The sequence below is a fragment of the Geotrypetes seraphini genome, chromosome 1, assembly GCF_902459505.1.
Source record: "Geotrypetes seraphini chromosome 1, aGeoSer1.1, whole genome shotgun sequence".
NCBI lineage: Eukaryota > Metazoa > Chordata > Amphibia > Gymnophiona > Dermophiidae > Geotrypetes > Geotrypetes seraphini.
Window position 1 is genome coordinate 491,132,698 of NC_047084.1, and position 23,457 is coordinate 491,156,154.

Consider the following 23,457-nt stretch of genomic DNA (forward strand, 5'->3'; position numbering starts at 1 on the left):
CAACAGCTGGTAATTTTGCCATCTGGCTATGGTACCCAATTTTCCACAACTTGAGTTGAGATTTTAGTTATTCTTTGCTAATCAGTGGCATAACTTGTCCATAAAGAATATGCAAACCTAAGCACACATAGGAAATGTTCCTGTATGACCTAGAAATTTATTTTTATTTCCTGCATTTCATCTTAGCAATATGATTGAACAAAACAGTTTACAACAAAACATACATAATTATCAATACATCACACACAACATATTAACACATCCAATTAAGAATTAAAACTTAAACTGACAGCTACAAGCACAAAATCTGTAATAAGCACCTGTTATGTATTGAAGGCTTTTTAAATAGAAATGCATTTCAATGCCTCTTGAAAATGAAATGTCCAATCCATTCTGAAGTGTTCTGGATGGAAATCCCATTTAATTAGATCAGCCACTGAAAAGGCTGAATTTTGAAAGATCACATGTTTATTGATGAGACCAAGAACAAATTTCCTCCCATACTGTAGAATGACCAAGCCAGTATGTAAGGGGGGAAACCAGTTCCAGAATTACCCAGTGTACTGAGAAGTGACACAGGCTTATTTAAATAATGCCCTGCCTTGAAAAGCTGTGCTCAAAGCAGAGGATATAAACCCACCTCTCTGCCGTCATACGGATCCTCTCGCTGTCACTGGAGTGTAGGGATTCATTTTTCTCATGAAAGTATTTCTCTACACACTGCTCCTCAAAGTCATGGAGCTTCTTCAAATCATCATCGCTCAGGTACAGCTCTGAGGAAAGGAGATAGTGTCTTGCTTCAGAGGCTCTACAGCACTTAGTGAACCACATATGGTATAAGAATATTATAGAATTCCACGGTAGGCAGCAGCTACTCTTAGGGATCCATTTACTAAGGAGCGCTAGCGTTTTTTAGTGCACGCAGGAAATTACCGCGTACTACACCATGCGATACACAGAAAAACTAGCGCCAGTTCAATGCTGGCATTAAGGTCTAGCGCGCACGGCAATGTAGCACGCACTATTCCGCACGTTAAAGCCCTAACACATCTTAGTAAAAGGAGCCCTTAGTCACGTGAGAAGGGATCATGAAAGCACAAAAAAAATGTTGCCTGATTCTCAGCTTTACCAATAGTTATCCATACAGGGGTCAATATTCAGCAGGCGCTTAACCAGATCAGGTATATTCATGGAGACTATCCAGTTATATCAGTGCTGCTAAATATACCTGGTTAGCTCCAGACAAGCAGCTAATTAGACCCAGACAAACAATTTAAATGGCCAGAAAATCACTTTGAAAATATCACTCCCCTAAAATAATTATGGTTAGGTCAGTCCTTTAATAGGAGTAAAGAATTGTTTGCAAGATTTAAGAAGAAAATTAATACAAGGGGTCGCTGAAAAGTTCTCAGCCCAACCAACAAAGTTAGGGTAGTCTCCATTGAGGTCTATGCATTTAGTCCAGCGATTTTCCCTTTTTTTTTTTTTTGTTCTGTATGAAAAATACAGAATGAAAAAAGTAGAAAATTGCCGGACTAAGTGTATAGCCCTCAATGGAGGCTGCCCCAACTTTGTTGGTTGGGCTGAGAACTTTTCAACAGCCCCTCATAACGTCATACAAATATGGATACCTTTCCTGAACTTGACCCCAAGACTTAGAAATATGATAGTAACTACATTACAAATCTTAACTAAAAAGCAGAAATCACTAGTAGATCATGAACTATTAATAATAAGTAGACTGGGTCTATTGGTTTATTTTCTACAGTCTTAGATTGGTTTAGATCTGTTTTGCAAAATAAAACTTATTCAATTAAAGGGAAAAATCTGTCTTAAGAAGGTTCCATTTATTGTGTGGAGTACTGCAGGGTTCTGCATTGTCACCAGTACTATTTAATATTTTAATTGCACCCTTGATCATTATAATTCAGGAATTTGGATTTTGCGTATATTGTTATGCTGACGATTGTACTTATTGTGGCTAAATTTGATCCAATTTGACTTGATTTAAAATCAATTAATGAGGACTTTATAACTACAGCCAAATGGATTACAGATCATATATTTTAGTTCTTAATGTTGAAAAGTGTACTTCTTGTTGGATAACAGGCCACTACCTATAACCAAGGGTAGATTATAAATACCCTGGGAAAGAGGATTCCATCAGTACAGACCTTAAAATATCTTGGAGTGATTGTCGATTATTATCAACTAAATTTTGAAGGACAAATTTCTGCATTATTAGTCATGTTTCTATTCATTAAGAAAATTAAGGGCAGTGAGAGGGTATTTTCATGAACAAAATTTGCATACTCTAATTCATGCATTATTGATTTCTAAATTAGACTATTGTAACATCATATATATGCATCTTTCAAAGATTAAGGAGATTGCAAACAATCCAAAATACTATTAAATTACTGGGTTTTAAAAAGAAATTTGATAGTTACTCCACTTTATTAGCAATTGCCAGGTTTTTTAAATAGAGCACTGGTTCTTACATAGAGCATATTTTCGTCAATAACCCAGTTATTTAAATTCGTTAACAATCTCTTAGACTAGAATTTTGAGATTAATTCAAGACAACAGGTTGGTTCTTCCTTCAGCTAATAGTGCCAGATGGGAGTCAACAAGAAACAAAGCATTTTATTTTATTACCCCACAATTATGGAATCATTTACCACAGGAGTTGAGGTTAGAAGTAAATATTAAAGCATTTAAAACCATGCTGAAAGGGTTTTATTTCTGAGAAGCATTTGGGCAAGATTCGATTTTGTCAGAAATAATTCATATATATTAGTGAAATGGGTCTTTCAATGAGAATCCTGTGGTGTAGAATTTATACAGGAAATTCATGGTTTGCAAGGGGATGAATGTGTATTTCTTTTTGTGTGTATTTGTATAGATATGTCCTATTAGTGGGATGCTGGTCACTGGCAGGGAACAAGTGCCTCCTCCTGTGGTAAATCAAGTTTTGAGGAAATAGCTTTTTAAGAAGTTATTTTCTATATGGTGGAATATGAAGAATAGACAATAGGAAATGAAAATCAGCAAATGTCTATACAAGTCAGTATAAGTATGATTTTTTGAGCATGACTAGTAATGATCAACACGCCGCCATAACTGCAGGAAGGGAAGGGCCAGGCACGTGCAGCGAATGGATGCCGCCAGCCCATAAGCCTCCCCCCGACATCAATTTTGACATCGGAGAGAAGGTCCAGGCCAGCCAATGGCTGGCTCAGACCTTCTCGCTGATGTCAGAATTGACGTCGGGATAAGGCTTGTGAGCCGGCGCCGCAGCACATGCCTGGCTTTTCCCTTCTTGGATTTTCTGCAGCAGACCGTGGGGGGGGGGGGGGGAGGAAGAATCGGTGGCAGGTAGGCCAGGCTTCGGTGCAGCAGGGAGGGAGGAAGGCTGGCTGGCTGGCTTTGGGGGAGGGAGTGGGACAAAGGCTGGAAAGCAGTGAGGGGGACATAGGAAGAAGAGAGAGCCAAGAAAGACCGGAGGATGGGGGGAGTTGTAAGCAGAAGAAAGACAGAGAGAAAAGCCTGGATCAAAGGGGAAAGACAGGAGGCAGATGCAGGACTATGAGAGGTGCAGACAGAGGAGGAGAGACTCTGAGGAAGAACAGAGAGATGGAGGATCATAGCAGAGGAAGGGGAGGGGGGTTGTAAGCAAAAGAAATACACAGAGAGAGAGGCCTGGACCAAAAGGGAAAGACAGGAGGCAGAGGTGCAGACAGAAGAGACAGAGGGGTAGAGACCCTGAGGAAGAACAAAGAGATGGAAGATCATAACAGAGGAGGGAGAGAGAGATAGGGGTTGTAAAAAGAAGAAAGGCAGAGAGAGAGAGACCTGGACCAAAGGGGGAAGACAGGAGGCAGATGCTAGACTATGGGTGCTACAGACAGAGCGGGAGAAATGCTGAGGAAAAACAAAGAAATGGAAGATCATAACAAAGGAGGGAGAGGGAGGGAGGGGGTTGTAAGCAGAAGAAAGAGAGAGAGAGGCCTGGACCAAAGGGGAAAGACAGGAGGCAGATGCTTGACTATGGGAGGTGCAGACAGCAGAGGGGGAGAGACCCTGAGAAGAACAGAGAGATGCAAGATCATAACAGAGGAGGGAGAGAGAGGGAGACCTGAAACAAAGGTTGCCAATAGGACAGGGGGGAGGGGTTGTATGCAGAAGAAAGAGAGAGAGAGAGAGAAAGGCCTGGACCAAAGGGGAAAGACAGGAGGCAGAGGTGCAGACAGAAGATACAGAGGGGGAGAGACCCTGAGGAAAAATAAAGAGATGAAAGATCATAACAGAGGAGGGAGAGAGAGGGAGGGGGTTGTAAACAGAAGAAAGACAGAGAGAGAGAGGCCTGGACCAAAGGGGAAAGACAGGAGGCAGATGCTGGACTATGGGAGGTGCAGACAGAGGGGGAGAGACCCTGAGGAAGAACCGAGAGATGGAAGATCATAACACAGGAGGGAGAGAGAGGGAGACCTGAAACAAAGGTGGTGGTAGGTACAAAGGAGAACTGACTCTGGATCTGGGGAGGGTAAGCAGAGGAAAACAAGAGAGAGACCTGGACCTAAAGGGGATGGGGCTGGATTGTGAAAGAAATGTTGGATAAGAAAGAAAGAAAGAAATATTGGATGCACAGTCAGAAGGAAGTGCAACCAGAGATTCATGAAATCACCAGACAACAAAGGTAGGAAAAATGATTTTATTTTCAATTTAGTGATCAAAATGTGTCAGTTTTGAGAATTCATATCTGCTGTCTATATTTTGCACTATATTTGTCTATTTTTCTATAGTTTTACTGAGGTGACATTGCATATTTTAAAGTCATCTGTCTTGACATCTTTGAAACCCCCCAAATATAAATGATATTTAACATTTTCTCTGCTTACAGTGTGCTTTGTGTTTTTTAAATTTTGTGCTTACCATTATGTATTAATAAGATTATATTGTGTGTATATGAAAAATGGATAGAAGAAATTGCATTACAATTAGTATTATTATTATGGGGGTGGAAGCAGGGGCGGGATTTGGGCGGGTCTGGGGCAGAGCTTTTGGCACCCCAAGTTCTTAAACTGGGCCTAAACTCAAGCACAGAAGCAGTTCACTTACTTAGTCCAACATCACCTTCCTCCTGATCCAGTTCATTCCGGGGCCGATGGAAACAAAGTCCTCTGATCAGTAGTCCTATATGGCTCAGAAGAATGAAAGGAGGTGGCAACCAAGGCTTTTCATGGTAGGTCATGATGTAACGATAGCGGTTGAACTGCCAGAGCTTATGTGATATAGATTTTAGATCCATGTAAACATTGCTGCAAACAAAAAATGAATAATTGTACTAGAGGCACATCTTCAACTATTTTCTCATTCAAAATAACATATGTGGCTTACCCATCAGAAAGACAAACTATGACTCAAAGTTTCCTGTAATTTTTAGGTAAACGTCTATGGCTCTGCAATGAATCTTAACTGTCAAGAATTCATCCACACCTCAAGCATTCTTAAATGACTTCTCATTCTATCTACTTCCTAAAGGGTACCCTCTATGTCACTGTGTTTTGCGGCTTTGAGATCGAGGTGATTATATTTGAGGATCTCAAAATTGTGAAACAATGTGATAAAGTGGTGGCTAAAGCCAGAAAGATGCAAGGCTTAACCAGGAGAAAGGATGCAAAAGAAGCATAACTGGCAGAAAGGAGAAGATATTGTACTGTTTATTTTGCCTTCTATGAATACTGTGAATATTCTTTTTTCTTTTTTTTTTAAATTCTTTATTCATTTTTACAACTTACAACAAGTGTAATCGGAAATAACATTTAAACTTACAAACATCACTTGAATTTCTGTTACAATCATCTTAAATTAATGGTATTTATCCCCCCTCCCACCCTTACCATATCAAATGTAATCACATATATCATATAATATATTCTTTTCTACTAATCCAAACAATTAATATAAGATCAGAAACCCCCCCACCCCCACTCTCTCATTTGCAATTGTATAATTATTGTAAGTCACAGAGAATAGTCATGTGCTATCGAGAAAATTCTACAGATGATGTGGAACATTGCAAAGAAAAGTATTCAAACAGACGTGAGGTGCTGAAATGGGGCAAAAATGGCAAACTCATGCAAAACACATATGATTCACCCATTTACAGAATAGCGCCTAAGAGTCAGATTCTGAAAAAAGATGCCGAAATTTAGGTGCCTAGATTGTGCCTCCTGGTGCCTAATCTGAGTATTTTAATTGGTTTTAAGTGGCATGATAATTGGTTGCGCCACTAAGGAAAAATTAGTTCCTACCTGATAATTTTCTTTCCATTAGTCCCAACAGATCAATCCAGATACTTGTGGGTTGTGTCCATCTACCAACAGGTGGAGATAGAAAGAACTCCAGAGCTTTACCATATAGAACCCTGTGCAGCATTTCCAGATATTCCAGATATCAAAGCCATCAACTAAGGAAACATTTGAGATATCGCTGTCTCTGAAAAAGAACAAAAAGACTAATGGAAAGAAAATTATCAGGTAAGAACTAATTTTTCCTTCTATTGCATCCCACATATCAATCCAGATACTTGTGGGATGTAAAAATGCAGTCATCTAGTCGGGAGGGACCTGGCAGCCCCAGCCATCAAAAACCAAGTCCCCCACGCTGAGTCCCCATGGGTCGGACGACTAACTGGCAATGCCTGAAACTAAAAACCATGTTGCAGACCGACAAATCTCTTCCTTCAGAACTGACTGGATCTGCCTTGACCCAGAAACTCTGTAGAGGCCAGATGCCAACTTTTAAGCTGAGTAAAGCACCTTGTATACAAACCAAGTAATAACAGATGAAAATGTTGCAAAATGTACTCAGGAAACTCCTCTAGATTGCTCATTCAGCAAGCCCATAAGTAGACAAGCTAGTCTCTTTGAGCCATACAGCCAACCACCCCATTGAGCAAGTGCAGGCTGAAAAGCCTGCTCCCCTATTCTGTGACTGGAGGCCACACTAACAAATGATCAGAGTACCTACTTGTAATTATTCTCTATTTAATCCTAGAAGCAGCTAAGGACTCTTATATGGAAGACATAGCAGCAACAAGGGTATCGAAAATTAGACAGCAAACCAATTGAAAAGCAAAGCCAATGCCAGATAGTCCTCTATGGGCTGTACCCCAAACATGGCTGACCCAAGAGACTGGAGTTGAGCCAACGTCCACAGTCTGTGCCCTGAAAATGGCGAATATAACTCAAGATCCAATATGCCTATGTACCTTATGAGTTTCCCTTTGCTGGGAAGACTAGTGGGCCATGCTGGCCTCCATCTGCTATCACCTACTAAATACTCCCTTAATCTGGAGTTGTTATGCAAACAACCACTACAGTCGAACTGCAACATACAATAGATAAGAAGACATCAAGGCAGCACATGTGTTTCCAGAAATGCCCATGCGGACACCCTGCAGAGAAGCAGGCATGTTAAGTGGGTGGCACTGTATGGTACAGAGTTTTAAGAAAAAACACACCCAGTTGGCAACTGCCACCAATGTAGCAGCTTCACAATGAAGTAGGCTGCAGCCAAGGCCACTCTTGTAAACTCCACTGTTCAGACTCGCTGGCAGCCTATACTTACACAGTAACTTCATAGTCCCCCTAAGTGAAGATACTTGCCACTGCTGTGTCCCAAGTCACCTCTATTGACACCTCGCATGTGGACATTACCTGCAAGACATCCCTGAGCATGTCATTTCTGAAACTACAATTGAGAAAGCAGAAATGTAAACCAATCTTCACCTAAAGGAGGAAAGGCTGGGATGGCACTAACAGCCCAAATAGCCCTCTGTTGCCTAGGTGTGCTATGAGCCAGCCTCAACATTCCCCTAAGGGACAGGCCAGGAGCCCACAGACCAGTCAGACCTGCACAGATTGTGCTATCCACCTGCTAGATAGAGAGAATACAGGAAATGGGGCTGCTGCACAGGGGTCTAAATAGCAGAGCTCTGGCATTCTCTCTATCTACCTACTGTATCATGATATCACAGTGGAGGAGTTGCATTAGCTGGTTTGTGAAAGAGCTACATTAGCTGGTCTCTAAGAAAGAACAACTGCAAATGTAAGACTGGCTGAGAACTTTCTAATGCAAGTCTTTATTACAAATTATAAGGTTACTCTGAGAAACACTGAAGTCCATAAAGTTAGAATAGCTCAAGCGTCTGACCTCATACATTGGTCACAATAGTAAGCTGCAAAGACCAGATGCCCATCAAAGCTTTAAAACAATGGGCAATCACTAATGTACTTACTTAAAGAAAGCAATGAGAAGATTGACCATGATGATGTACTGTATAAAAAGATAAACAGCCTGCAGGAATGGTGTAAGAAAGGAGCCTGGTGGGCAATTCGGATTTTCTTCACACGCTGAAAACCAGATATAGCAAACATTAAGAAGTCTTGGTTTCTCTATTTCTTATGGCAAAAGTTACACAGAATAAAAAGGTAACAATGAATGCTATTCTCCCCCTTTCCCTTAACCCCCCAAAAAACTCTTTATACCTTTTCTAAGTGAACTCATTTTGGAGTGAAACCACCCCTTTCATCAAAAGCAGCGACCAGTGCTTTTTAAGAAGATATTACTGTGTAACTGGGTTTATAACAATGGCAACTTAGAAAGTTAATATTAAGAAACAAACATGCAATAATTTATTATTATTTGCAGAAATTTGACTTTTTGCTCTCATTTCCATACCAAATATCACAGTATCATAGGATAATGCCACTGGGTTATCTAATAAATTATTAATTTGGTCCCAAATTGATTTCCAAAAATTCATAATATATGGGCAATGAAACAATAAATGATCTAAATCCAAATTACAATGCCAACATCTATTAGACAAAGAACTATCTAATTTTTGTAACCTAACGGGGGTCCATAACGCTCTATGTAACAGAAAGAACAAAGTTTGTCTCATAGATGTTGACACCGTACATTTCATCCTCCAAGACCAAATTCGTGGCCATTGAGATGCAGTAATTTCATGCTTAATCTCAATGCTCCAAATATCTCTTAAACCATTTTTTAATTTCTTTTTATTAAATCCGCCTAACACTTTGTACCACTGGGAGGCCTGGTGACCCAAGAAGTCTGTCTGAAAACACAGAAATTCCAAACTGTGATGTTTATTAAGATTTTTCCAATCAGGGAACCCCACCTGAATGGCATGCTTCAGTTGCATCCATCTAAAGTTTTCTGATTTATTAAGACCAAATTTGTTTTGCAACTGTGAAAATTCAAGCATGGTACCATTAGAAATAATACCATCCAATATTCGTATTCCTGCTATCATCCAATTACTGCTTATGATGACTGGTGTTGCCATTCAGCAAATTACATATAATTGGAAGGATTGGAGGAGATTGAATTACACCTTTTGGTGGAATTCTTTATGTCACATCTATAAAATGGAAAGATTCATTGCATTGCAAAGAGGATATTTTAAGAAGTTTCAGGACGTGTGGAAACTATTGACAAGATATTGTACAGAGTAACTGGAAATGTTTCCCTTAAATATATCAGTTTAAAAGGGTAGAGTGGGGATTGTGGTATTGATGTGTATTTATATGATTATTGGTTATGTGGTAGGGAGGGGTGGGAGGGGGGAGAGGTAAGAAGTTATGTAATAAACAAATTATAGAATGTAAGTGATATCTGTATTGATTATCTGATTGAATATGTACTTACACTTTATGTAATTTTGAAAATGAATAAAAATTTGAAAAAAAAAAAGGAACAAACATGCAAGTCCAAGCAAAATCAAAAGTGACAGCACACATCGATACCTATTTTTCTGCAGTTAAATATGAGCTTACAAATATTTTAAGTGCAAACAATTTCTAAAAGGCTCATATTAGCTTACTGGATTGTTTGTCCAACAATGGGTCCATAACAGCATTGAGGTCCCCAGCTACTATTAAATTAGAAGTAGCCAGTGGAAGAATCAACTGCTGGAGAGTTTAGAAAAATTCAGTTTGGTTCGAATTAGGGGCATAAATATTAAAAAGCCACTGAATATTTTCCCCTGAGTTCAAGTTCACTTGGACCCATCTTTCCATGGGATCTGCAGAGACTAGGCTAAATGCAGCTGAGCATTTTCTATTGACTAGGATAGCCACCCCAGCCTTCTTTTCTACAGCAGAACTTCATACTTCATACTCATGGTAGATGAGGAAGTCGTGTCTGTGTTTCACCATATGCCTGATGTAACATTTCAAGAGTTTCATTACTGCTCTTTCCAGGTTTAACACAAAATTCAATTACACAACTCTGGTGTACTCTCACAGACATGTCTTCTTCATCTGCCATGATGAAACATATGAAGTTCTTCCTCTCACTGTAACCCAACAATGAAGACTACGGCAGTCTAACTGTAGGTTCAGAAATGTTGATGTATGAGCTTCACAAGAACCAACAAAGCGTTGCCACATCTACTTCTTGGAAAGAAAACCAGAGGTAGTCTCATTACTTTTCAGTCAGCCCTCGTATATTATTGCATATCATTTCCTTTAAGGACTACTTAACTATTTTTCTGTGCTGTTATTGTGCTATTGGGTTTTGTGTTGTGGGCTTTAGTGCCCAGCTTTGAGCATCGGTCCCTGAGATCATACTCCACAAACCCAGGCTTAGGAGTGAAGTTCAACACTGTCAGGGTATGTACAAAACAACTCAAAAATTCTTATTGTTGTGTCATGGCAAATTAGAGGCACTTACTTGAGATCTGAATACATAATAAAAAAACTTGGAGAAAAAAGCCTCAAATTCCATCTGACAGCTTCATACACATAGGCAGTGGCGTACCAAGGGGGGGCGGGGGGGGAGGTCCACCCCGGGTACACACCTTAGGGGGGGGGGTGCACAGCCGGCCAGGTCCGGGTCGTCCGGTGCCAGTCCGCACAGGGCTAGCAAGATCGCATTGGGGCCATCGACAGCATCTGGGCTGTAATGGCGATGAGCGGCATCGACAGCCCCCCCCATGACGCAATTCATGATCAGCAATGCGCCCCCCCTCGCGATGACACTTAAGATCGGCAACGGGCCTCCTTCTACCCCCGGCATCAACAGAACTTCAGATCGGCAACGCGGTGCTCAGTCAAAAGCTTCCCTCTGACTGAACTGCCTGGGCGGAAACAGGAAGCTGAGTCAGAGGGAGGCTTTAGACTGAGCACTGCATTGCCGATATGAAGTTCTGTTGTTGCCGGGGGTAGAAGCAGGCCCGTGGCCAATCTTAAGTGTCATCACTGAGGCGGGGCAGGGGGGGTGTTGCCGATCTTGTTGCCAAAATTGGAAAGGTGAGAGGAAGAGAGAGAGATGAGCCTGTGGTGGATGGAGAGATTGAGAGAAGTGGGCAGATGATGGAAGTGGGGAGAAGGGGGAAAGAGAAGAGGGCAGATGATGGAAGTGGAGAGAAGGGGGAGAGAGAAGAGGGCAGATGATGGAAGTGGAGAGCAGGGGGAGAGAGAAGAGAGCAGATGATGGAAGTGGGGAGATGAGGGCAGATGATGGAAGTTGGGAGAAGGGAGGAGAGAGAAGAGGGCAGATGATGGAAGTGGAAAGAAGGGGGAGATAGAAGAAAGCAGATGATGGAAGTGGGGAGAAGGAGGAGAGAGAAGAGAGCAGATGATGGAAGTTGGGAGAAGGGGAGAGAGAAAAGGGCAGATGATGGAAGTTGGGAGAAGGGAGAGAGAGAAGAGGGCAGATGATGGAAGTGGAGAGAAGGGGGAGAAAGAAGAAGGCAGATGATGGAAGTGAGGAGAAGGGGCAGATCATGGAAGTGGGGAAAGGGAGAGTAAATGCTGCATGGAAGTGGAGAAAGAGAACACATACTGGATGGAAGGAGGGATAAAGAAAAAGGACATATGCTGGATGAGGGAAGAAGATAGTGAGATAGTGGAGGGGTGAAATAAAGGGGTGGCATGCTGTGGGTAGACACAGTGAAAAGAGGGACACTGAGGACTGCATAGTAAGAAAGAATTTAATTTAGACGGAGGCAGAAAATAAAAAGGAAGACCAGAGAAGGAAAGGGAAGAGAGAGAGATGCAAGAGAATGGGGAAGGAGACAGAGATATCAAATCTGAGCAGAGGAAATGAGAAGAGAGAGATGCTAAAAACCACAGGGGGGAGGGAAAAAGAGATGAAAGGAGAAAGATGCCAGACCATGAGGGAACAGAGGGAAGTTGATGGATGCCAGACCAAAGGGGGGGGTCTAGAGGAGAGATGGCAGGGGGAGACAGACAGTTTCTGGAATGGGCAGACAGTGGATGGAACGGGCAGATGCTGGATTGAAGAGACAGGTCAGACGCTGGAAGGAAGAGTGAAAAGAAGATAAAAGCAGAATCCAGAGACAACAAAAGGTAGAAAAAAATCATTTTATTTCTATTTTGTCATTAGAATATATCAGATTTGAAATATATATCCTGCTAGAGACTTAACTGGGGACTGCAAAGCCCAGGCAGTGCTTCTTTAGCTAGATGGAAGAGGTAGAGAAAGAGGGCACATGATAGAAGGAGGGGATAAATAAAAGGGCACATGATGGGGGAAAAGGATTGTAGGGAAATACTGGAGGGGGTGAGGTAAAGATGTGGCGAGCTGTAGGTAGACAGTAAAAAAGGAAATTGATGAGAGGGTAGTAAGAACGTAATCTAGATGGATGCAGAAAATAAACTGAAAAGGAAATGAGGGAAGAAGGGGATTGCAGAAAAGAGATGTGGGAGAGGGAAGGAGAGGCGAGAGATGCCAGACCAATGGGGGTGAAAGGAGAGATGGAAGGGAGAGGCATAAAGTTTCTGGAAGGGGCATAGAAGGAGAGAAGATGCCATATAGGGGCAGAGAGACGGCAAACAGTGGATGGAAGGAAGAGAGTAACAAGAAGATGAGGAAAGCAGAAACCAGAGAAGACAAAGGTAGAACAAAAATTTTCTATTTATTCGTTGCTTTAGGAGACTTGTCACTGTTTCTGTGGTGTTGCATTGTATGCAGAGTCCAGCTTCTTGCTGGTTCAATTTAACCTTTGTCTATGTATTTCTATTTTATCCCCCCCCCCCCCCCCTTTTTACAAAACTGTGGAGCGTTTTTTAGCGCCAGCCGTGGTGGTAGCAGCTCTGATGCTCAGAATTCTATGAGTGTCAGAGCTGTTACCACCGTGGCTAAAATTCAGTTTTGTAAAAGGGGGAGGAGTTAGTTTGTGATGACATAGTCCATACTAGGCAAAGGTGTTTTCTGTGTTCTGTGTGTTCGAAAGACATGGTTTTCTGTTAGGATTGATGGTGTAGGATTGATCTGTACTAGTCTGGCTTGTTTAGTTTTACAATGGGTGTATTGATGTTGTACTGCTCACTGCAGTGGCAATATTCAGCCCCCCGACCAAATTAACTATCAGGATAAAGTCAGGACAGCAGGATACCAGGCTGAATAGTACTGATAACCAGATAAATGCCAGCAGTTGGATTATACCCAGATATTCAGCTGCTGCACCTAGGTATGGCCCGTTACTGAATATCCAGGTATTAAAAGCCTGTGGTGGTCAGCAAGACTGACCACCATAGGATGACTGTTGCCTCCTATGTTTTTCTGGATTATTAGAACAACATTAATGTAGTTTACTTGATTAGTTTTGGAAGGGAGGGGAGACAAGGCATAGAGATGTCATATAAGCAGTAGGAGATGATCAATTCAGACCCAGTACTGGTAGCATTCCACCTCACATACTCTCCCCAAATTAAAACCTTTGAGAGGCAGTTTATACCTTAATCCATAAAATATATATATATTGTATTCTCATTTTCCAGTTTAAAAAAAAAAAGTGTTCTTTCATGGGATACTTTACTGTACCTACCATCAATTTCACCAGCATATACCTCACCAAACATCATCCAGTATGGCTGGAATACAATATCTCGAGCTAGAGTCCAAGAAGGTGGCTCTTCTGGTGAAAGAATTGCTTTCCGGGCTACTCCAAAGCTGAATAATATAATGGCCATCATAACCACAATATGCAACATGTTGGCTGTCTGTCAGAAAATTTTAAACACAGACGTCTTTACATACAGCTGTGCCACAAAAGACAGAATCATTAATATACAGTAGCACATATACCTAACATGCCATTGTATCTTCTAATATGTCATCCTAAAACTATGGACTCCTTTTACAAAACCACAGTAGCGATTCCCATGCAGCAAATGCAACATCCCATTCAATTCCTATGGGCTGCGTCACATTTGCTGCCTGGGACTTACTACCTCATCTTTGTAAAAGGGGCCCTGTATTTGTAATAATAAAGCAGCCATGCTTGTACATATCTGTTCAGTACTGTTAGTTTACCATTTGTTGATCTTGTCTTACAGGGATACTCCTTTTGGGAGTTTACACTAACAAAGGACTGGATTTTCAAGTGCAAGTGCACCTGATCTTTAGCTTTTGACCATTAATTTTATCTTGGTGCAGGAGCTAAAAAACACTGTTGAAAAAACTCAAGACTTGGGTTGCCATACATCTTATTTTAAGGAATTGGAAAAACTGGGATAGATTGAACTATACCTTTTGGTAGGAGTCTCTCTGTCACATTTTTAAAAAGGAACGTATTATGGCTATACAACAGGGACATTACAAAAAATTTATGAAGATTTGGGAACCATTGACAAAGTTTTGCAAAGAGTGATTGCTGATTTTGCCCTTTGGTCATACACGACCAGGGTGGGTGGGAGGGGGGTTGGAATATATTTTTTTAATTCTTTAATTTGAGTGCAATTTTTGAATATGAATATGGGGGGTGATATATTTATTTGTCATAGATTACAATTTGATTGATTTTAAGTGCTTTTATAGTGTAATAGGATTGTATAACATGTTGCACTTATGTATGGCTTAAAAATGAATAAAGATATTTAAAAAAAAAGAAAGAAAAAAACTCAGACTCACCATTTTTCCAATCATTGTCAAGTATGGGCCTGCATGTTGATTCACTGCAAAAAGGTCCAGGAGTCGAACATACCAGAATATAATATCCAGGCAGTATATGAGCCTTCCTACTGTTTGTATGGCTTTATCACCCCAACGTAAGCCAAAGCCAATAACAAACAAGACAATGGCTATAGAATCAGTAATATTCCAGTACTCATTAATCCACACCTTCACCTTATGGCTAAATTTTCCCGGCTCAGACATAAATACCTAAAACAGAAAGGAAAAAATAAGCTTAAAAAGAAAAATAGCCCTGCAGATGTGCTAAGCTAGTTTAATCCCTCAAATGACACTGCTTATTTTTCTTCCTTTGAACTACAGCTCAACTGGAACTGGCTTCTACTCATAGGTCTTAACAAAAATATTAAATACTGAGGTGTGGAAGCAAAAATGTCACAAAAAATAGGAGCAAAACACTCCACAAAAAATCAAAACAAAACAACACTAAGATAAATGCTAAATGAAAGAAAAAGCCTCAGTATCGGGTGAATCACAAGACCCTACCACCTCCCCATCATAGGCAAAAAATTTTCATATATGAGCATTATTTCCTGATATAAGAACCAGCTGTTGAGCAGTGTGGAGAAGCAGAGAGTTCACTGCTCAACAGCTGGTCCCTGTATCAGGTTTTTGCGGTCCTGAGGCAGCAGTAGTTATACCGCAAAACGATCATTGACCCGCTTTGTGATTTAAACCTGCATGCCATACTTGTAATTGTAAGCAATTAAAGTTTGGACTAGTACAAGCAGTTCTACGTATCATTCATGAGTTTGCCTCAGCCCCACCACTCCACCGCTGTACTTATCTTATGACTGCGTGGAGATTTAGGTGGTACTTCATCACTGGCTGCTCATATTTTTTGTTTATGTGATATTTTTGTACATTTTTATGTGAAAGAATGTTGTCTCTATTATAAAAATAGTATAAATACTTAGCTTGTCAGCCAATGTCTGGGAGTCTAACGTGGGAGCGCTTTAGACAGAGGGGGTATCCGGAAAAGGCTATTAGGCAAGCTTACTTGAGGGCTAGATTTGCCCATCGTGACCTTCTACTTCAAGAGGCTATCCCATCCCAAGATAGGGGGAATGAGACATTGACATGCGTGCTCCCTTATTCAAGGACAGCTAGAAAGGTGGTGACACTGATGAAACGACATTGATGCATTGTACAAACCCACCAGATTCTTCAACCCTTTCCTAGGATAGCACATTCAAGAGGTGTTACGTTAGGCCAGAAGTGCAATTTTCAAAAATATGGGGTAACACTTAGACAGGAAGGGGGGCGACATAACAGATGTGGCAGATGCCAATGGTGTCCCTCTACCATTGAGGGTGATTCGTGGCAGGTTCCAGGGAGAGATCTGATCCTATACTCTAGGACCAACACTGACTGCACCTCCCAGGATCTAGTGTATGTGATAATTTGCCCCTGTGATCTACTTTATGTGGGGCGTACATCAAGATCTATACGTGTTAGGCTTACAGAGCATAAATCTCGGATTGTCAACGGGATTATGCAGGCTCCCCTGGTAGAACATTGGAAAACATATAGCCATACGATCGAAGAGATGAGATGGCGTGTTATTAACAGAGTCATTGGGAGGGATGGTGGGAAAGATCACAAGAAACTGAATGAAAGTGAGCAGCGATACAATTTTACATTGGATACTGTTACACCCTTAGGATTGAATGGGGAGATAGAGTAGATGTCTATGATTGGATAGGGGTTTGTCCAATCAGACCCTGGGGGGGAGGTACTTGATTATGAATGTAAGTTGACAGTGTATATATATGCCGGGGATAGTCGCCGCGGCCATCTTACTCTTAACAGCAGTATGAGTCGGGTGACAAGCGCGTTCTCGGTAAGCATTTACTTTTTAACTGTATGCATTAATAAGAATTAAGAGGGGCAGCTACTTAGGATTGGATGGTAACTGTTCTTTTTATGATGTTTAGGGAGACCTTGATACAGCGCCGGTAGGCGCGAAACATGTCGGGTTAGACTCCCAGACGTTGGCTGACAAGCTAAGTATTTATACTATTTTTATAATAGAGACAACATTCTTTCACATAAAAATGCACAAAAATATCACATAAACAAAAAATATGAGCAGCCAGTGATAAAGTACCACCTAAATCTCCACGCAGTCATAAGATAAGTACAGCGGTGGAGTGGTGGGGCTGAGGCAAACTCATGAATGATACGTAGAAGTGCTTGTACTAGTCCAAACTTTAATTGCTTACATTACTATTTGGGACTGGTAGAACAAAACAGTACCATAGCCATATTTAGAATACTTGTAATTGTAGTCAGTAGAAGTATTTTCACTGACTTTTTTTTTCACATCATTTTGAAATAATGCTTATATATGAAAGTATTTTTTGCCTATGATGGGGAGCTGGTAGGGTCTTGTGACTCACCCGATACTGAGGCTTTTTCTTTCATTTAGCATTTATCTTAGTGGTGTTTTTTTTTTTTTTGTGGAGTGTTTTTCTCCTATTCTACTTATAGGTCATTATTTTCTGCTACTCGTTTTCCCTTCATTTTAACTCTTCTGTTTCCCTTTTAGCCCAGCATTGCAATGACAGTCCTCAGACAGAAGACAAATTTTATTTTTATTTATATTTATATTTACTTTTAAAATTTATATACCATCTATCCCTACACAATTTCCATATGAACATACATAAGTAAAACAAGATACATCATCAAGACAATTGCTTCACCAGATAATCCATACAACCTGACTAAAATGAGTTTATTCTTTACAAAAACGCAGACATAAAAAGCTGCATTTATAACAGTTTCTTAAACTTTCATCTATCCACACACAATCATATTTGGCCCAGCAAAGCGTTCCACAGTTTAACATCTGCAATAGAAAAAGATATTGTTATGCTTTGGACACCATTTAGGGCATTTTCGATATGACTTCTAAGTCTGAGTTTGGACATTTTGAAAAAGATGTCCAGAAATCCAGTAAAGAAAATGTCCATTCTCAAACAGCAAGATGTCTTTTATTTTATTTTTTGAAAATGACCTATGTAGACATTTTGGTCCTTAGTACGTCTATCTTTTTGGCCATTCTCGAATATAAAGACGTCCACATGAAAGCCGCACAAAAGCAAGCTAGCATTCAAGCAGCCAGCATTCTTAGCAAACTGGCCACATCTGAGCAGAGCAGAAGGGCACTTTAGGGGATACTGCAGTGAATGTCACATTTAAAAGTCCCAGGTACAGTCACTATAACCTGCTTATATTGTAAGGCGAGCCCTCCAAAACCTAACCAAAACTTACTGTACCATAACATAATAACAAATTTCTAGACTGCATAACCCTAAGTTCAATGCGGTTAATAAAAGGTTATGCTATGAGAAAATACCCACCTGTACACCACAACAATAGCACCTTATGCCTGCCGGTGTCATCTTTATGCAGGTTCATTAGGTTTTGGAGGGCTCACCATACAATATATGCAAGTTATAGTGACATTTGACCTGGGACTTTTAATGTGACATTCACTGTAGTAATTCTTAGAGTGCCCCTCTGCTCTGTTGTGGAGATGTATATAAGCCATGTGAATCTGTAAGAGAGGCTGGAAAATACTGAAATTTTTTTTTCATATTCGAGTGGTGGGAGAGGGTTGTTGACCACTGAGGGAGTAAGGGGGAAGTCATGCCTTAATCCCTCCAGTGGTCATCTGGTCAGTTTGGGCACCTTTTTGAGCGTTATTCATTTTTAAAACAGGTCTAGCCTCCAACGTCTAAATGGTGCCCCGGACGTTTTGTTAAAAGTTTGACTATCCTTGCAGAACATCCAAGTCCTAAGCCTGCTAAAAACACGCCTCTAACATGCCCCCTTAAGATTTAGAAGCATTGGAGAAAAAAAACCCAGAAAGACGTCTGGAAAGTCAGCTTTGAAAATGATGTTTTAACTAGAAAGACATTCAAGTGCCAGTTTATGCTTTCTTTTGGATGTTTTTCTTTTTTTTGAAAATGAGCCCCATAGTCTTTATTTCATGATGAATAGCATTTGGACTATAATGTATAAAACCCAATTTAAATTTTTTTAAAAATCAAATTTAAGGGCTCATTTTACTAAGGTGCGCTAGCGTTTTTAGCTACACCGTGCGCTACACCGTGCACTACGCTTCTAGAACTAACGCCAGCTCAATGCTGGCGTTAAAGTCTAGCATGTACGGTAATGTAGCGCATGTTATTCCACGCGTTAAAGCCCTAGCGCACCTTAGTAAAAGGAGCCCTAAATCAAAAAATCTGATTTGAAATTTTTAAAAAAATCTTTGATTTTTATCCACTCTGGAGCCAATGGAACCTTAAGTAAAGAGGAGTTACATGTTACCTACTATATACTATACCCAGCACATATTAGAACAGAGGTCTCAAAGTCCCTCCTTGAGGGCCGCAATCCTGTCGGGTTTTCAGGATTTCCCCAATGAATATGCATGAGATCTATGTGCATGCACTGCTTTCAATGCATATTCATTGGGGAAATCCTGAAAACCCAATTGGATTACGGCCCTCAAGGAGGGACTTTGAGATCCCTGTATTAGAGGTATGTCCTTTTCAAAAGAAAAAGCAATCAATTTGGCTTTATGTATCCCACTCCATTCATGCTTTTGTGGACCTCTATCATATTCTTCCTCAACTGCTATATCTCTTTTGAGATGCAGCAATCAGAATTGCATACAATACTCAAGATGTAATCACACCATGGAGCAATACACAGACATTATGATATTCTTTTCTCTACTTCTTTTCTAATATTTCCTATCATTCTATTCACTTTTTTGGTCACTGACAAACACTGAAAAAAAAGATTACAATTTATTGTCTACAATAACACCAAGATCTTTTTCCCGGTTGATGACTCCTAATGCAGAACCTAGCATCATGTAGCTATAATCTTATATATTCTTCCCAGTATGCATCACTTTCCACTTGTATACATTAAACTTCATCTGTCATTTGGATGCCCAGTTTTCTAGTCATGTAAGACACTCCTGCAGTTTCTCACAGTGTGTGTTCAAATGTGTTGTTTTTTTACTGGATTTGGACAGAGCTACACAAAGCAGACATAAAGCTTTTTTGGCTAAGCATTAGCAAGTATTAGCACCAAGTCTAACTTTTCTTCTAATACCCTTGTAATTGTACAATGAAATATCGGAGTAATGCTTTTGTTTTCACTGAACAGTAACACTTGTAGATTTTTCTAGATGTCAGAGTTGCTCCAATTCATAAGAACAGCCATATTGGGTCAGATCAATGGTCCATCTAACCCAGTTTTCTATTTCAACAGTAGACAATCCAGAACATAGTATCTGGCAGAAACCAAAATAGTAGCAACTTTCCATGCTACCAATCCAGGGTGAGCAATGGTTTTCCCCAAGTCTCTCTCAATAGTAGACTATGAACTTTTTCCCCAGGAACTTGTCCAAAACGTTCTTAAATCCATCTACATTAACCACTGAACCTCATCCTCTAGCAATGAGTTCCAGAGCTTAGCTTTTTTTTTTTTTTTTAAGTAAAAAAATACTTCCTCCTATTTGTTTTAAAAGTATTCCCATGTAATTTCATTGAGTGTCCCCTGGTTTTTCTACTTTTTGAAATGGTGAAAAATCGATTCAATAACTGTTCTATACCACTCAAGATTTTGTAGATCTCAATTATATCTCCTCTCAACCATCTATTTTACAAGCTGAATGGCTCTAACCTCTTTAGCCCTTCCTCATACAAGAGAAGTTTCATTCCTTTTACCATTTTGGCTGTTCTTTGAACCTTTATTAATACCACTCTATCTTTTTTTAGATACAGCAACCAGAACTGTGTATAATACTAAAGGTGAGAATGCACCATGGAGCGATACAGAGGCATTATAATATTCTTCACCTTATTTACCATCCCTTTCCTAATAATTCCTAGCACCTGTTTGTTTTTTGCCACAGCTGCACACTGGGAAAAAGATTTCAGTGTATTGTCATCAATGACACCTAGATCTTTTTCTTGGGTGCTGACTCCTAAGGTAGACTCTAACATAAGGTAGCTATGATTTGGATTATTCATCACTTTGCATTATCCACATTACATTTCATCTGTCATTTGGATGTCCAGTCATCCGATTTCCTAAGGTCTTTCTGCAATTTTTCACAATCCTCATCTGCAAATTTAATCACCTCACATGTTCCAATTTCCAAATCATTTACAAGTATGTTAAATAGCACTGGTCCCAGTACAGATCACTTGGCACTCCACTATTTACCCTCCTCCATTGAGAAAAATGGCCATTTAACCCTACCCTCTCTTTTCTGTCTAATAACAAATTCCAGTTCCACAACAGAGCATGTCAATTTTTTTAGGAGCTACCTGGACTGATAGAGGGGTTTCCCCATTTCTTAAATAAGGTATCTTTCATGACCTTATACAATCATTTGGTGGTGATTCATAATCAAGAAGCTCAAAAATTCAGAGTAAAGTTCTTCCTCTGTCTCCATTTAATAAGAAGAACCTGACCCATTTGTCTTACAAAGCCAGTAAAGAATATGCTATGTGGTGGAGACTTACACCTATGTATTAGAGGAAAAGGATAGAGGAAATGCCATAGGATTCTTCTGCTGACAAGTCTGGTGTCTCCCTATCTGAATGGTTGAAGATATCTGAGCCAGACTCCTCAAAATATTCCCTTCAAGGAGAATCAGGGAGTGTATGTCAGGATAAGTGTTGACTATGCATCGAGATATGGGGTCAATAGCCTGACCTAGGAGATAACTCCTCTGCCAATGACAACGCAAATGTAGAATGGGTCCAAGACGAAGTAGCCCGAAGGCCAAAAATCAAAAAGTTGATCGAATTCAACCAAACTCAGAGAAAATGCAAAAAATGCAAAAGAAATATTAAAAATTTAAATATTAAAAAAACTTAATATCAGAAAGGTACAGAAAAGACTTCTAAATTTGATGCACTGAGGAGATACTGAAAAGACAGCTGCTTGGCTCCACAAAAAACTAAGAAATGATGGTCCCTGAGCAGGAAAGCACCTGTATGCGCACAGAATGGGCACTGCTTAAATATTTAAAGACATGGCAGTGTCCGTACCAGGTTCTGTGGATATCAACCACATGTGAGAATATTATGCCTGCTTGTCCTTGGAGAAACATTATTTTTACTTTATTTATGTACGTACATATATTATTTGTTTACGCCATATGAGGCTTAAATGGAACAAACACGAGAAATATGAGAAAATAATTCTTGGAGGTGGAGGAAGCAGTTCACAGAAGGATGAATGTAACAGTCTCCCTAAGAATAGGATGGAGGCAAACACCGTAACAGAAGTCAAGTGATGAGTGCAGAATGGATCATTTTTGGCATCTGAAGGCCAAACAACAGACATGACCAGGTATCAAAATCTCAAAGGCAGTGCTTATTAATCTTTTTGAAGCCATGCCCCCATGATAGCAACCAAATAAAATTGTGACTCATGGAGATGCAGAATAAGGATGCAGTATAGAGACCCCACCTGGGTTGTGACCCCCAAAAGTTGGTTTTGTGACCTCATTTGAAGCCTTAACATACAGTTTTGGAAGCTCTGATTAAAGGCCGCTTGAAACTTGAATATGATGGAAAGTCGTGCTTCTTTTTTTTCATTGGTGCTTGATATACTGAATTTCCCAACATGTGGATCATTGTGGTTTACATTCTCTTTCTTCAGGCCTCTTTTACAAAGTCGCATTAGCGGCTGCGCTGTGCTAACGGCCCCGAAGCCCACAGAGATTTAAAGGGGGGCTTCAGGGCTTTGTAAAAGAAACCGTAAGTAATTTCTCTATCTGACCTGGCAGCTTCACAATCTAACTATGGTACTTGGGGCAATGGAGGGTTAAGTGAATTGCCCAAAGTCACAAGGAGTGGCACTGGGATTGAACCAGCAACCAGTGGCGTACCAAGGGGGGGGCGGCGGTCTTCCCCCGGGTGCACGCCTTGGGGGGGTGCACAGCCGGCCAGGTTTTGAAGGCGATGTTGGACGCTTAGCTGTCCGGTTCTCACTGCCTCTAACGCTGGCCCTGCAGCTCCGGACTTCCCCACACATGCTCCCGCCCCCCCCCCCCCCTGGATCGCTATTATTTTAAATGTTATGGCAGCCACGGCACTGTATCCGTCAGAGGAGACTTCTAACCTCGGCCTGCCCCGGAACTCTTCCTGCAACAGTGACTTCCTGTTCCCGCCTAGGCGGGTGGCTGCTGCAGGAAGAGTTCCGGGGCAGGCCGAGGTTAGAAGTCTCCTCTGATGGATACAGCGCCGTGGCTGCCATAACATTTAAAATAATAGCGATCCGGGAGGGGGGGGAGGAGCAGGTGTGGGGAAGTCCGGAGCTGCAGTGCCGGCGTTAGAGGGAGTAAGAGCTGATGGTGTTGCAGAGTCCCGCAGG

General features: G+C 40.7%; 1 protein-coding gene across 6 annotated transcripts in view; it reads right to left on the reverse strand.

Moving 5' to 3' along the window:
- The window catches only part of TRPM6 (transient receptor potential cation channel subfamily M member 6), a 255,335-nt gene that overhangs the window by 70,513 nt on the left and 161,365 nt on the right, over window positions 1-23,457 (reverse strand). For all 6 annotated transcript variants that reach the window (XR_004537426.1, XM_033926740.1, XM_033926754.1 and 3 more), the window contains 5 exons: window positions 14,977-15,228; window positions 13,892-14,066; window positions 8,306-8,420; window positions 5,122-5,321; window positions 641-773 (listed from right to left, as the gene is read on the reverse strand). Coding sequence is in view for 5 of the 6 variants with exons in the window: in XM_033926740.1 (XP_033782631.1) it covers window positions 641-773; window positions 5,122-5,321; window positions 8,306-8,420; window positions 13,892-14,066; window positions 14,977-15,228 (875 nt within the window). In the remaining variant the exon portion in view is untranslated. The remainder of the gene's footprint in view (window positions 1-640; window positions 774-5,121; window positions 5,322-8,305; window positions 8,421-13,891; window positions 14,067-14,976; window positions 15,229-23,457) is intronic.